Raw genomic sequence first — 14922 nt, forward strand, 5'->3', positions numbered from 1 at the left:
CAATTATGGACTTCATGCTTTCATAAAAGCCAACAAGATAGAGTTAGGAGTGAACTAAGGTGATTAAAAAAAACGGGTACTGTAGCTAATGAAATTAGTTTTAATTGGAATCAGAATTAGAGAAGGGACAGCTCCCTCTAAAAGGAAGAAAAAACAGAGGGAAGAAAACTGAGGGAGCAGAGAAGGAGAGCGTATAGAGTGGAGTATATCTGTACCACACTGGTCACCATGGTATCTAAGAGACTTTGTGAGGATAGCCAGTTAGCTGATGCAAAAAAATTTCTGCCATCTAAGGAGGCTTGGAGAAGTTATACTGACAAAAGTGGTAGAATAGACAAGCCCTAAGTTTCAGTGAGCTTTCTCACAATAGAAACAGCTGTGTTGTGAATTGACATCTGGAGGGTAAGAGTCCACATCTCCTCCAAAAACCCTTCAACAACCGAGCCTTCCTAGAACACGTGAAGCAATGGGTGAGCCGTGTATTTTAAGATCACTCCCACGCTGAGAAACCAGGACTATTTTACAAAAGTTAATAGATTTGTTAAATATCAATATTAATGTGCTAAACAAACTAAAATAAATTGCTCTTGCTGGAAGTTCACAGAAATAACAGATGGAAAAAATCTACTCAGTCCAGCCAGTGCAGGATTGTTTCCCACTGTACGCTCCCACTGATTTCAGCCCACAGAGCCGGGGTAGCAGGCGCCAGGGGAGCTTCAGAGCTACGGTAACAGGAATGGAATAGATCCATTGCTGCTTTTTGGCTTCGTGGGGAAGATTCCATCCCCCACCCGCTCCTTGACACCCCTCTCAGTGCACACAGCCTGGCAGCTCAGGCGGGGCACTTGGGGAATAATTTGCATATTTGTTTGCACATCTCTAACTGGAAGCTAAGTGCAGGGCCTGTGGATTGTTTTCTTGGCACAAAATAATCTAACATTTGTGACCCAAACCACCAAAAGCCCAAAACACAAAGTCCAGGCTGACACCCCCTCTTTAGCTCAAGCCATTGTACTTTTTAATCACAGTGCCAAGAGTTGTCAGCTTTAACTCTGGCTTTTTTTGGCTTGTGTTGCAGCCTAATAAGTTATAGGCCAGCTTCTCTAGTCGATGTTTTTGCTGCACAGAAGGCTTCACATTTTGTAAGCCTTTACAGCACAGCTGTGCTCAGCGATAAAACAGAATGTGTATACAGTACAGTATGCATTCAACTGATGCACTAGATTCTTCCCACCATATGTATAGCGTGGTGTGCATTTCACTCTGATACTTCACTGCCAAAACTGCCAGGAGCAAATAAACAAATGGCAAAAGAGACACACCACATGAGGTATTGCCAGGCATGTGACCTAGACCTTCAAAAGAAACCCTTGCTGCTTTCAAAGGATTACAGAGTCTGATTTTTAAAGCCTTGCATTCACTGCATAAGATTTCTTGCCCTTGCAGACTGCGAGGTGTCTCAGTTGGAGAGGCACCTGTATTCTCCTTTTCACAGCCAGTGGTCCCATCAGGTCTTTCACCTTCTCCCTCACATGTAATCCACTTCCACCATCTCCAAAGCCAGTGATTCAGCATCAGCATTTTAAACCAGGAGGAACAATGGAGATCTGTGTAATAATGGTTTAATTCTAGGCAGAGTGTAGTGAAGAAAATACACATAATTAGGATAATGGGAATAATATTCCTAACAATTAATATGTGAAACAATGCAAGGGAGACAAATAATTGTTCCTTCTCCCTCCCCACAGGAAAAAAAAAAAAAAGTAAAGTTGCCTTGCACAGACAGGATCACTAGGATGTCAGTAGTAAACTGACAATGTCAATTGCATAGTTTGATGGAATTAATTTAGATTATAATTCTATTGCCACAGCTCCCATTCTGAGGAGGAAAAGGAGACAAATTCCATAACACCCCTCCTTTCCCCCCAGCCCATATTAACATCACTCCAGCAGTCCTGTGAGTGCTAGCACAGGGACGTGTGGGCCAATTCCAGTGTCAGCTGGAACCTTCAGATGTCCAGGCGGAACATCTATCTCTAGCCCAGTGATTATCTTGCTAGATCAATCTTTGTCTAACCATAGAATTACTGATGGCTACCCTGAGGGAAAAGAGAGGCTTTATTCACTTTACAGCAGTTTTAGCCACAGGCTTTAAGAAGTACTCCAAAGCAACAAGAAGCAACACCCATTCCCCTCTCTGAAAAAGCCAGTACCCACAATATTAGAAGAAGATTTCTGACTATCAGAGAAGCCTTCCAATAGGAGTTGTGGGGGCAAACAATGTAACCAGCTGTAAGATGGAGGTTGATAAGTCCATGGACGGAGTTATATGATAAGGGACTGCGGCTCAGTGACCCAGGAGGCCCATTCCAGTTCTGTATCTCTGGTATGCAGGATGGGAGCCAGTAATGAGAACAGGCCTCTAGCTTTTGGTAGAGTCAGCTGTGGAATAGAAAATACGGCTGGGTACATCAGCTAGAGACAACATTCAAGGGTAGCATTTTGCTTAAAGGATTTACTTAGAATTGATTCTTTGCTTGATGCTGCTCTGTTTTTGTACAGTGACAGCAACAGGAACTCAATTCCCATTAGCCTTGCAACCTGCTACTTTTATACATAACATAACCAAAGACAATGGTCACATGCTTTGTCAGCTAAATAATGGGAAACAGGTTGTAAGCACAAACAGAGCACAGAGGATGAAAGGCTACATTTCTGTACAGGTCTCTATGGAGTCTCCTTAGACAGAGATGTCATTTCACATCTACCCTAAAGTAAGACACAAAGTTCCTGTATTTTCTGCACTAACTACAGGAACCGCAGGCTTTGAAGCTATAGCGCAATAGGGCCGGATTAGGATTCAGGAACCTATGAAAGGACTTTGCACTCCAGCACATTGGGAAGCCCAACATCCTACATAACAGGTTTTTAGAGGGTGAGGCAGGGGTCAGTTGGGGAATAGGATTGAGGTCAGTGGACCAGCTGCTACGTGGATCCCACAGCCATTATCCCCTGCACAGCAGGAGTTGGAGGCGTGTGAGGGCTTCATTAGTGGCCACCAAACAGTTCTCTGCTGCTGCGTGGCCTGTGGTGAAGAAGACAAGGTTGATTCCTTTCCATGGGCCTATAGAGACCCTTGCACCATAAAACTATCTGCCATTGCTCCAGATGTCCCAGACCTGACCTGCCCCACTCAGTGAATAAATTAAAGCATTAGGACAGGAGGCGAGAGAGGCAATGACAAGTGTAGGCTAAGGAGAAAGAAAGTATGTTGTAAGATTAAATTTGAAGAGGGAGAAGCTGGAGAGAGCAGAAGCGGCAGAGGACAAAGCTATTACATCACTGATAATAGTGGGTAGGAAAGGACTGAAAGGTAGCTGATGTTAGACAACTAGAGGGGGCTGGGCGGGCACTAAATACAGATGAGTGATAGGCTGGAACAAACCCCTGAAGGCCTTTAAAAACAGAGAGCGCCATTTCAAAATGGACCTTGAGATGGATGAGGAACTGAGGTGTTGGCTGAGGCAGGGGTGATATGGACACATTTATTTGTACACAGGTGGAGACAGGCAGCAGAGTTGTGAACATGTTAGAGTCTGGTGCAGCCACAGATAAGGAATGTGCATTAGTCAGGCAGGTAGGGGACATGGAGGAGGAGGAAAGTTCAGGGAACAGATATTGGTGGCAAGTAAAAGGCTAGAGTCAAGGAGGGAGACAGAGGAGGCAGTAGATGTGTTTGAGGTTGTGCCTTTTGTCCAGTAAAAGCATTTCCATCTGTAAGCACATCTTTGAGAAATTAAAGTGGTAGAGGTTGGTTGGTTTCTTTTGCTGTAATACCAGCGCACAGCATTGAAAACATTAGCTCTTGCCCAATATATTTCAGTACTCAAATTCAGGCAGGCAAAGTTAATTCACGTGCAATAAAAAGAAAATCCCATGACACAGTCAAAGGATAAAGTTCACAGTCACCTCTCACTGTCTAAGAAGATCAGTTTGCTATCCACATTCTCATGAGTCTGGATGGCCAGTCTCCTTGGTTTTTTAGGCCTTGTATATGTTGCTGGCACCGAGGGTGACCAGATGTCCCGATATTTTGTTGTCTGTCCCGCGTCCTGACCGATCTTTGGTCGGGACGCATTTGTCCTGATATCTGCCGGCAGCACTGTGGTTTTTTTTTTTTTTTGCTCAGCCGGGGCAGGACTCGGCTCTGCCAGCTCTGCCCCCCATGTGTCCCGATATTTTCTTCCCCTCATCTGGTCACCCTACTGGCATCCTGCCAGGTAATATTGTGATGCAGCATTGCACGTGGTGGCAGAGGATAGTAGAAAACACAGGTGCGCTATTGTTGATTCAGAATTGAATTTCTGCATAGTTAAGAATATAAGAACATAAGAATGGCAGTACCGGGTCAGACCAAAGGTCCATCTAGCCCAGTATCCTGTCTACCGACAGTGGCCAATGCCAGGTGCCCCAGAGGGAGTGGACCAACAGGCAATGATCAAGTGATCTCTCTCCTGCCATCCATCTCCATCCTCTGACAAACAGAGGCTAGGGACACCATTCCTTACCCATCCTGGCTAATAGCTATTAATGGACTTAACCACCATGAATTTATCCAGTTCTCTTTTAAATGCTGTTATAGTTCTAGGAAGACACTGGACATGTTACGTTACATCCTATTTGTCAGCATGAATGCAGCACATGGTAATAACTAGTACTTTAAGGAAGATAGGGAAAGTTGGAAAGACAAGCTGCCTTATATCTACTATACCAGGGATGGGCAAACTTTTTGGCCCAAGGGCCACTTCTGGGTATGGAAATTGTATGATGGGCCATGAATGCTCACGAAATTGGGGATTGGGGTGCGGGAGGGGGTGAGGGCTCCGGCTGGGGGTGCGGGCTCTTGGGTGGGGCCAGAAATGAGGAGTTCAGGGTGCGGGAGGAGGCTCCGGGCTGGGGCAGAGGGTTGGGGTGCGGGGGGGGGGTGAGGGCTCCAGCTGGGGGTGCAGGCTCTGTGGTGGGGCTGGAGATGAGGGGTTTGAGGTGTAGGAGGGTGCTCCGGGCTGAGACCAAGGGGCTCGGAGGGCGGGAGGGGGATCATGGCTGGGGCAGGGGATTGGGGCACGGGAGGGGGTTGGGGTGCAGGCTCTGGGCAGTGCGTACCTCAAGCAGTTCCCAGAAGCTCCCCCCTCTGGCTCCTACGTGGAGGGGCAGCCAGACGGCTCTGGATGCTGCCCTGTCTGCAGGCGCTTGTGGCGGGGGCAGTGTGCAAAGCCCCCTGGCTGCCCCTATACTTAGGAGCTGGTGGAGGGACATGCTGCTGCTTCCAGGAGCCACACGGAGTTGGGCAAGCCCCTGACCCCGTTCCCTGGCTGGAGTGCTGGAGCGGAGCAAGCCCCGGATCCCGCTCCCCAGCGGGAGCTCGAGGGCCGGATTAAAACGTCTGGAGGGCCGGATGTGCCCCCCAGGCTGTATTTGCCCACCCCTGTGCTATACCAACCTTCATTGCCTTTAAAGATATAACTCAGAGTGAAGGGATCAAAAACTAATTGTAATCTAAAGGTACATAATCAAAGGAAGTGTTGATAATGATGACCTGTGTCCTTCACCTCCAGTTCAGCTGTCTGGTATTGTAATTAATGTCCTTCACCTCCAATCAGATTTTACTTTTCTGCAGCTTATAACTGCCACTGTCCCATCTTTTATTACAGCTATTCATCATCTTCAGAAAGACTGGGAGATGAAATTTAGATTGTCCTGAAGCTTTCCCCCTCCATCCCTCCAACTAAGCTCCCTGCCTGTTAGGTTCCTCCTCCTCACAGAATTTTCATCCCTTCATGGAGATCTTAACATTATAATTATTATTAAATGTTATAGCCCCTAGATTTGAATGTATTAATGGACCAAGTAGCATGTCACCCATAAGTTGTGTCACAAGTTTAATTCTTATTTAAACAGAGCTTCACATTGTTACACTTTGAAAGAAAGACTATGGAAGATATGGAAGAGAATAAATGCTTCTCCATGTCTATCTCCCTCACACACAAACACATAGCATTAATCAGAGCTTAACATTTATTAAGTAGTAGCCTGCAGGAACAACAGATTTAGGGAAGGGCTTTACCACCCAGATTTGGCCTTTTCTTTCCCTCCCCAGGCCTATTTAGAGCATGGAAATGTTTGTACAATACAAAAAACGGGAATTAAAAAAGGCCACTGAGTCTTTAAGGCTCATTGTTATCTTCTCCATTGATCAAATTTGGCATCCCTTAATTGGATATTGACTGTTGTGAGGCTAATAAGATGAGCTGTCAGTGAGGGAGGAGGTGAGGGTTTATAGTAATGGTACCTTGATCACGGCTAGTCTATAAAAGCCAGTGGGGAGAAGGGTTCATTAAACCAGTTAGGGATTGCTAAAAAATAAATAAAAATTATGCTCCAAGTCAAGTTGATTAATCTTGTATGTGATATCATGATCAGAGAAACTGTTTGTTGCTAGTTCAATATTTACAGTCCTGTGGGAAGCTGTTATATTGAAACAAATTCATTAGAGACAGTGATTTGTTTCGTTCATGGGCCTCAGCTAACCATAACCAACATCTGAGGGATTTTTTTTCCTTATTGTTGTTTTTATGTCCCCGCGCCCCCTTTTCTCTGGGAGGCTAATTGGAAATGTTTGCTTTCTCTGTACATGAGCATCTTATCTGTATTCTGGAATCCTTGTACTAATGGGATCAATTGAAAGGAATACTCAAGTTCCCTGACAATGAACCACACAAAATAAATTCAAGAAAGCTTTTATCTCATAAATTAAAATAAATAAGAAACACAAAGAGAGAGAGAGAGATTGTTAGGAATATTTGGCTACATTGGAGTTAGCTAGTCGTTACAAAGATGGAATCTGCTAGGAAGTATGTAGTATATTATCATTTGTGTTCTAGCTGTATTTTAGGCCGACAGTGAATATGCTGCAATAACTGTCAGGCACAGTCCATTACCGTCTCTCAATGGGGCCTATCGTTAATCAGAGATCAGATCAGCAGAATAGCCTCTCGTTTATTAAAGTCCCATGCAGCTGTGACTTGACCAAGAAATGGTCACAGGGGCAATAAGCAAAGTTTATTTCAAATTATCCCGATGTTATGTATTTGTTATAATATTTATTCTTTGAATATTCTGCATTGGATATGAAAAAATTATGATATGTGTCAAGGTTTGTGTGGTTTGAAAAAATTAGCTTTTGTGTCAGCCACCTGAACACTTCTCATATATCAGTATACCGTGAACTGTCAGGACAGGATTAGCACAGCCCTAGAGAAGTCAGTAACAACAGAAACTGCCTATTTAATATCCCGTAGAGAAAGGAAAAAGATGGGATGTGCCTGGATTTTAAAGGGAAAATGAGTTTCTCTAGGTTTACTTTGTTAACAGAGGATTTTCATTTGAAAACGCAAAGGGAGTTTCATGATTAAGCAGAGGACTGGTAGGGTATAGGTATGGGTTCTAGTCCTGGCTCTGCCTTGATTTGCTTGTGAACACAAGTTATTTAACCTCTCAGTGCTTCAGTTTTCCCATCTATAAAAATTAGATGAAGGGGACAAAACTCAAGACAGGTTAAGCATCAGAGCAGTAGGTTCTCAATGCCTTTCAGGACTTGGCTGAATAGTACTTCATGCTTTACAGACATGTTGTGAGACTAAAGATGTTCATTAATGTTCATAAAGTGCTTCTAGATCATCAGATGGAAGGTTCTGTTAGAGTACAGTATTATAAATAATTTATAAAAGAAAATCCCGAGTCAAAAACCTGTGGAGTGTAATTGCTTATGTACACCATATATGAAACAGACATTAAAAAAAAAAACGTAATGAATCCAGAGGGTTGAGTCCTTCATTCATTGTCAAGGTCTTGACTGTCTCTTTAAAGTGTAGTGGGATGAAAGGTATGATTTCATTGCACACTAGAGTGATTTGTTATTACTACTTCTTACCTGATTCAGTTATAATGTTGCTTGCATTACAATGGGGCTTAGAGCTTGCATTTTAAATATAGGCTGATGGTATAGTCACACCAGAAAAATGTGATTGAAAAAAATCCAACGCACAATATGATACCATTATGAGCCACAACCCTTGCAGGGGCATCTGTATTTATTGATCATACAAAATAAATTAACTGTTTATTAGATTTTCAAGCACAGAGAAAACAAATATGCTCAAGCTGTGTCAGAAAGTGAACATTATGCTCCTTACTAGCTGAGATCACTTTGATGGGGATTACTTCAGAAACAGTTATTATCCTGTTATTTCACAGGACAGCCCTGTCTCCTTTGTCACACAATATTATATTTTCCTTGAGCATTTTTTTCTCAGCAGAACTGCCTGTTTAACACACAGGGCCTTTATTTATTTTTCAAAATCAGACAGTATTTCGTATGTTGACATAATGGAAAGGAAAGTTCTTAATGATGTGCTTCTCCAGTTTCTTACTAATAATAACCTCACGCCAGGCCTCTGGCTCCTTAACCTGTATCCTCACCAAAACTATTATGTGCCAGACCTCCCCAATTTAGGGGTTTTAAATCCATTTCTGAATGCAGATTCTCCTAAGTGTTGGGGTGGTCAGATTTGGTATTTGCTTTTGGCTATTATAGAAACAGGATGGTGTCATTTGAGTTCTGTATTTGCGGGAGCAGCTCCACTCAGGCCAATGGGGCTGCACATGGAGGCCTGGGGGGAGGCGGAAATTCTGCACCTGCCCAAAACTTGCAGTTTGGGGAGGCAGTGCCCTCCCCCCAAAAACTACACCCATGGTTTTTATTTGGATCCATCTCTGCTAAGAAGTGATGTTTATAAACCACTATTTATCAAATGATCCTAAAACACTAAACAAATTTTACCAAGAGATAGACTGAAGTTGTGCCATAGGGGACTTCAAGGTGTTGAACTGTACCATCTGCTTGGACTCTCAAGCTGCAAAGCTGAACTGAATCTTGAAGGCACCTCTACATGAGCTCCTACATGATCAGAAAGCCCTCCCCAGCTGTGGAGTCCGTGGCGCTGCCCCTGGCTGCCATGCATGCCAGTGAAATCAAAGTAGGCTGTGCCTAATGGACAGCAAACTATTGTGTGTAGGTTCTCTCCAGCTGCACAGGCACAATCACGGGAGGGGGGCGGGTGTGGACATGTCTCCCAAGAGTTTACTATTCCCTTGATGTCATCATCTGAGTTTCTAATATAAAAAATAAGCAGAAAGAGGGTGTGTGTGGAAAATCAGCAGCACCCTTTCTGACCTCCCCCCTCTTAATGCATCATAAAGAAGTTAAAAAGGGGCACAGACCCAATTTCTATTTTCCTTTGCCAGTCACCTCTAGTAGAGGGATTGTCTCCTGGACTACTTCTCCTCTCCTTGGCGACCAAATAACATTCCTGTGGCGACTGCAGCAGTTGCTTACATGGAAAAATAACATTAGGAAAGTAATGTATTTTTAGCTGTCTTTTAATGCATTTCAGCAGCTGGAAAAAAAGGGGAGTTAGCATCATGTGACCAGTGAGCTCTCCACAGCCCACCAGCAATTGCTAAGAGGACCACTGGTGGCACACAGACCGCAGTTTGGGAACTATTTAATAGGGCCTTTATTTCTAGCCCGGGGCGGTCATAAGAAAACAAACCTGTGAACTAGTCCAGGACTGACTATTTAAAGTGTGATTTGCAACCTTTGCTTTTCACTAATCTGACTTTTAGGGGAATTTATTAAACAATTTTGTGGCCTTTTTAAAAATACACAGTGGCTGTCTGAAAGGTGCTGAGAGGTTTGGAATACTAGGAATAGTACCAGCTGAGATGGATTTATGGGCAGAGTGCAGGTGAGAAGGCCAAAAGGTTAAAAAAAAATTAAATGTGGTTTATTGCCTCATTCTGTGGTTTGGGCAAAATCCGGCAGCCTTACTGAGGCAAAACTCCCATAAGCATTGGTGGGAGTTTTCCCTAAATAGGGATTGCAGTATTTGTCCATTTATTCCATGATTGCAGAAATAACGGAATATGTTCTACAGATTGTAGTCCCCACTGTGGTCCCTGGTCTGCTTCTGGGGCTGTGCCTCACTCAGGACTTGTGGCGAGGCCCCAATTTAGTTAGTTAGTGTAATAATATATTTATGAAGTGAATATCCATAGATGGAAGTGGAGAACTATTTTTACCATTACTGGTTGAAGTGAGTAGAGGAACCATAATAATAACCGATTAGCTGGGACAATAGAAATCCAGAGGACCATAACATTTCAAGGATTAGCATCTAACTGTGGATTTCCTGCAAGTTTTGCTGTATTCTTCATAAGATACACTTTGTGGGGAGAAAAGAGGGAGCTCCATGTCCTTCTGGTAGAAATGATAACCTTCACAATGAAAATGGCAGCCCTGTTGTCTTTTGCATCTGTAGCCACACTGACTGAAACAACAGCACCAGGACTGAGATGAACAGGCGAAATTCATCTTAACGGGATGTTAATTTTGAAATCTAATTACAGCAACTTGAACAGCAGCATTGTTAAACTTTTCCAGCTAATTGTCGTACCAGAAACATCCAATCATGCACATCTATCATGTGTCTGGATGTAACTGTCACATTGGGATGGCCCATCTGTTTGAAAGGGCATTTCACAGGAATTGGACTGCAAGTTTTGACTATGCAAGTAGTCAAATATTCTATGAGTCTGGGTTACTGAGATATTTGCTGTTATTGTCCTTAATAACCAGGTATTTGAAGCATATTTAGCTAAATAGCACTGGACTTTTATGGGCTAGCTTGTGCGATTTTTGTGCATTTTTCTTATAAGCTTTATCCTACTTTAGAGAAGGCCGTTACTACAATCATAAATGATATCACCATGTAGCTAAACTGTTGTGAGTATAAGTACATGTAGATTTTGCCCGATAAGTTGTCAGAGACATTCAAAATTGGATAAAACAAAGTTTGGATAAGTAGGGGAGGCAGTGCATTACCATCAGCTTGTGTGGCAATTTTGGTTAGGTGGGCAGGGTGAAATAGGATTTGACTGTATATTCTCTCTCTGTCTCTGTCTCTGTCTCTCTCTCTCTCACACACACACACTCACACACACACACACACACACACTATAAAAACAAATTTCTATTTAGTTTTATAAGGTGTTTGTACTTACAGATTGCAGCAGTACATGTCTACAGACGGTCACTGACAAGCTAGAATGTGTACACTGTCATGTACAGGCTGTTACAAAGCAATATCTTTAGATACAGTGTAACTAGTATTCAGTGGAAGCCAGGTAGCACTTCAGAGCCTTACATGATACCTGCCTTATACCGACAGATCTCTCTCTCTCTCTCTCTCTCTCTCTCTCTCTCATTTGAGTATCATACGTTTTCTTTTTTGACAGAGTGGGTGGAAAGCTAGTGACTTAGTCAGTAGCCCTATACTGCTGCTTTGGGACACAAAGCTGACAAGCTCAAATTCCACTCTGAGAGGGGCATTTGTGTAGATATTTGTCTCCCAGCTGCACTTGAGGTTATTTGGAAGAATGGTCTGAGCATAAGGCCTGCTAGAGGCCCTTAATTAAATCCTACTTCCTCTGGGGAGGGAGAAGGAGAGGGAAGGACAACGCATGCATTTAAAAAGTGAAAAGGCAGGGTACACAACACAGTCTAACCTGGACATGTTTAGTGTTCCACACGGCAGGATGGATAAATTTTTGGTGTGTGTGGGAGAGTTCATTCTTAAAGTGCAGGGATAAAAGAGACATAGTGAACAGAAATCTAGTCAGTTAAAAAAAATGAGTTAAAAGTAATTTCAGGTACTTCACCTGCTTGAATCCCCTGTCAGTTTTTTGTGCTTTTACAATCACATTTTCCTTAAAAAAAAAAAAAAAAAAAAAAAAAAAAATCTTTCTCCTTAGCTGGTGTGTGAGAGATCTTCACAGACAAAAGGGGAAACTGATCAATAGATTAGACAAAAGTGCTGTGAAATATACAAAGTAAACAAACCTAGTTATTTTACCCTTCATCTTGTAATATAAATGATAGTTATGCCATAGTTATCTTAGATATTATTTGTAAAACATTTTCAGACAGATGACTGAATTTTAAATTGATAACATCCCTGGGAAGTGAAGTCTGCTAGTGTCCACACCACAGTTACAGTTAGGGGCCTGATTCAGAAACCATTGGAGTCAGTGGGCTTTGGATCAGGTATAGATACTTATAGATACTTTTTAAAAACTTCAATATTGTTAACCCTATCATTCCCCTTTCACAACCCAAACACCTTCCACCTCCACAAAGAGGGACAGAAGCTTATTTGAAGACAAGCAACAAGTTATAGAATTTACAGACTCTCCCCGACTTACGCAAGGTGTTCTGTTCCGGAATGCCTTGCGTAAGTCGAATTTTGCGTTGGGAACGCATACCCAACAATTACGCCAGGAAAAAAAAAAATTGCTTATGGAATTTATGGAGCTTTTTCCGTAAGTGCGGATTTGCGTAACTCGGGTCTTGCGTAACCCGGGGAGCGTCTGTACAAGGTGCAAATATCTTTCATAAATGCCAACACTAAAAAGAAAAATTTATCAGAGCTCTGAATATGACACATGAAAATGGACAGCTCACACTACATTAAGGAAGAACAATATGTAAGTGCTGTCATAGCTTCATAGATGTGTGTTCATTGTTTTTCTCTCTCCTCCTCCCTTCCCCAATCCATACATCACAACAGGTAGTTCTCAGCTGTTCCTTTTGCAGCAGACATACGTTTTATCTAAAGAGACAGAAGACCGAGCTACCTGCTGCTTACTGTATGGCTTTCCTGTGTTCCTCTTTTTTTTTTTTTTTTTTCCTAGTTCACTGGGGGCCTATTTAAATAAGCTGGCATGGAGCCAGAAGCTCATCATTTTAATGCAGTGTAAAATGGAATATGCATAATTATATGCAAGCCATATGTGAAGGAGACAGCTCAGCTGTGAATTTTAGGAGGCTGAGAAAGAGTGAACAGTCAGGGATTAGATGAGATGAAAGCGGAACAGAGTGCAAGTGTCACCCAAATGAACGGTGTAATGAGTGTGTTGCTGACACTCCTCCTTTCACCTACTACTCCCTTTTGCTTTAACTCTAAACCAGAAAATGTTGTAGATTAGAAGGAAAATACTATATGCAAGCAATATTGCTAATGGGCTCTGTTAATGTCTCCATTTAAACTTCAGCTTTCTTAATTGACAGCGTAGATCAAAATAACCAGTAACTTTTAATGCATCTTCTTAATTAAATATTTTACCACATTTGATTGAAGAATCATTGTTCTTGTTAGATGATTGCTCTTTTCAGAGCTTTACTTAAAAATGAAGGGAGAATCCACTTATCTCTAATAGCATTACATGTAAATTATGAGTATGAAAAGCTATTTGTAATGGCCTTGCTGTTAAAATGAAAATAGAGGTACGTTATCTAGGAATTGCTTAAGCATGTAAAAAAAAAAAAAAGTTTAAACAAGTACGTATGTAATGTAATCCTGAAAAATGCAATGAAGTAAATTGAAACCCTTAAGTGCTCACAATTTCCAGCTCAAATATTTCATTTTGGGTTTGTCTCTTGTTGTTTTAATTATTACACCACAGTGAATTTGCATGTTCAGCCTAAACTATGTAACAATCAGCATCCCAAGTTCTCATATCTAAAAGGTGTACTGCGTATTTAAACAAATTTCTTAATAATGTTGTATTTTGGGATTCCCGTTTGTTTTAATGATCTGAGCTGTTATGCTTTTAGCTATTTTTTTCTTCCATTATTTGTAAGTCCCTAAATAGGCCATTATATTTCCCTTCAGGCTAGAGATGAAGATGGACATGCTGAAAATTTTCCCCAGCAGCACTATGCTAAGGAAACTCCAAGGCTTGCCTTCAAGAATAACTGCGAACTACTTGTAAGAATAACATACTTACAACAAGTCTAGATTGTTACTTTAGCACAGTGAAAATAATTTTTTGAAAGGCTTTTGTTCATGATTACATACGTTATGAAATATTACAGCTTTTTTTTCCTGTTTAGAGTTCTAATGCTAGTTCTGATATCAATGAACAATTTTAACATCTCAAATTGTTTGCAAATCTTTTATATCTGATTATAGAACTTGAATGGCCTTGTCTTACTATCTTGTCTTGTACAGTAGTTCATAAGGAGCCATGAAGGGAATGGCTAGTAAAGCACAAGGAAAAAAACAAAACAAAACAAAACAAAAAAACCCACCGGCCTCACAAGCTGTAAAAGACACCTCCCCGCCCTCCTGCCCCAATCTTAGCTCTACATTGTTCTCAGACACTATTGTAATATTTTGTTCTGCTAGGAAACACAGCAGAGCTGACACGCAGTACTCCCTTTAGAATTCAACTATTCCTCTATTTTTTAGTGAAATGTAGTCAGGCGCTTTCCCCCACTTCTTTTTTGTGGGGAAGGAATGAAAGCCAGCGAAGTACTGACAAGGAGCCTGGAATGTTTACAAGCCGTAAGAGAGATGATATCAGCTGTGAAAGGATCTCTGTTCCAAGGCAGGGTTAATTTGCTGTTCATTTTAGCATTTGCAGCTAGGCTAGATTAAAAACAAGCAGGAATGCCTCTTATATTTCTATTAAATGAATCTGTTGGGACCTAATATTCTCAATTAGCTTGCGAAAATGAGTGCTCCACAATGAATTTTTCTCTTTACCTAAAGTAAACAGAGAATGAATTGTCATTTATTTAAAAAGAGATTCACACATTGCCATTGAAAATGGAGCTTTTGATGAGTTTATAGAACTTTTCCCTACATTTCCTTTTCTTCCCAGCACCAGCAAGTAAAGACCTCATTTGGCTAAGTGGAAATAGTTGGGGAAAATGAGAACACTCAGTTTTATTTTGAAGCA

General features: G+C 41.8%; 1 protein-coding gene across 1 annotated transcript in view; it reads left to right on the top strand.

Annotated features, from left to right (window-relative positions):
• SOBP (sine oculis binding protein homolog) overlaps positions 1–14922 on the top strand; it is a 114815-nt gene that overhangs the window by 56837 nt on the left and 43056 nt on the right. Inside the window, exon 5 of the mRNA XM_065402125.1 lies at positions 13851–13946. Coding sequence (XP_065258197.1) covers positions 13851–13946 — 96 coding nt within the window. The remainder of the gene's footprint in view (positions 1–13850; positions 13947–14922) is intronic.

Source organism: Emys orbicularis, chromosome 3 (assembly GCF_028017835.1).
Source record: "Emys orbicularis isolate rEmyOrb1 chromosome 3, rEmyOrb1.hap1, whole genome shotgun sequence".
Lineage (NCBI taxonomy): Eukaryota > Metazoa > Chordata > Testudines > Emydidae > Emys > Emys orbicularis.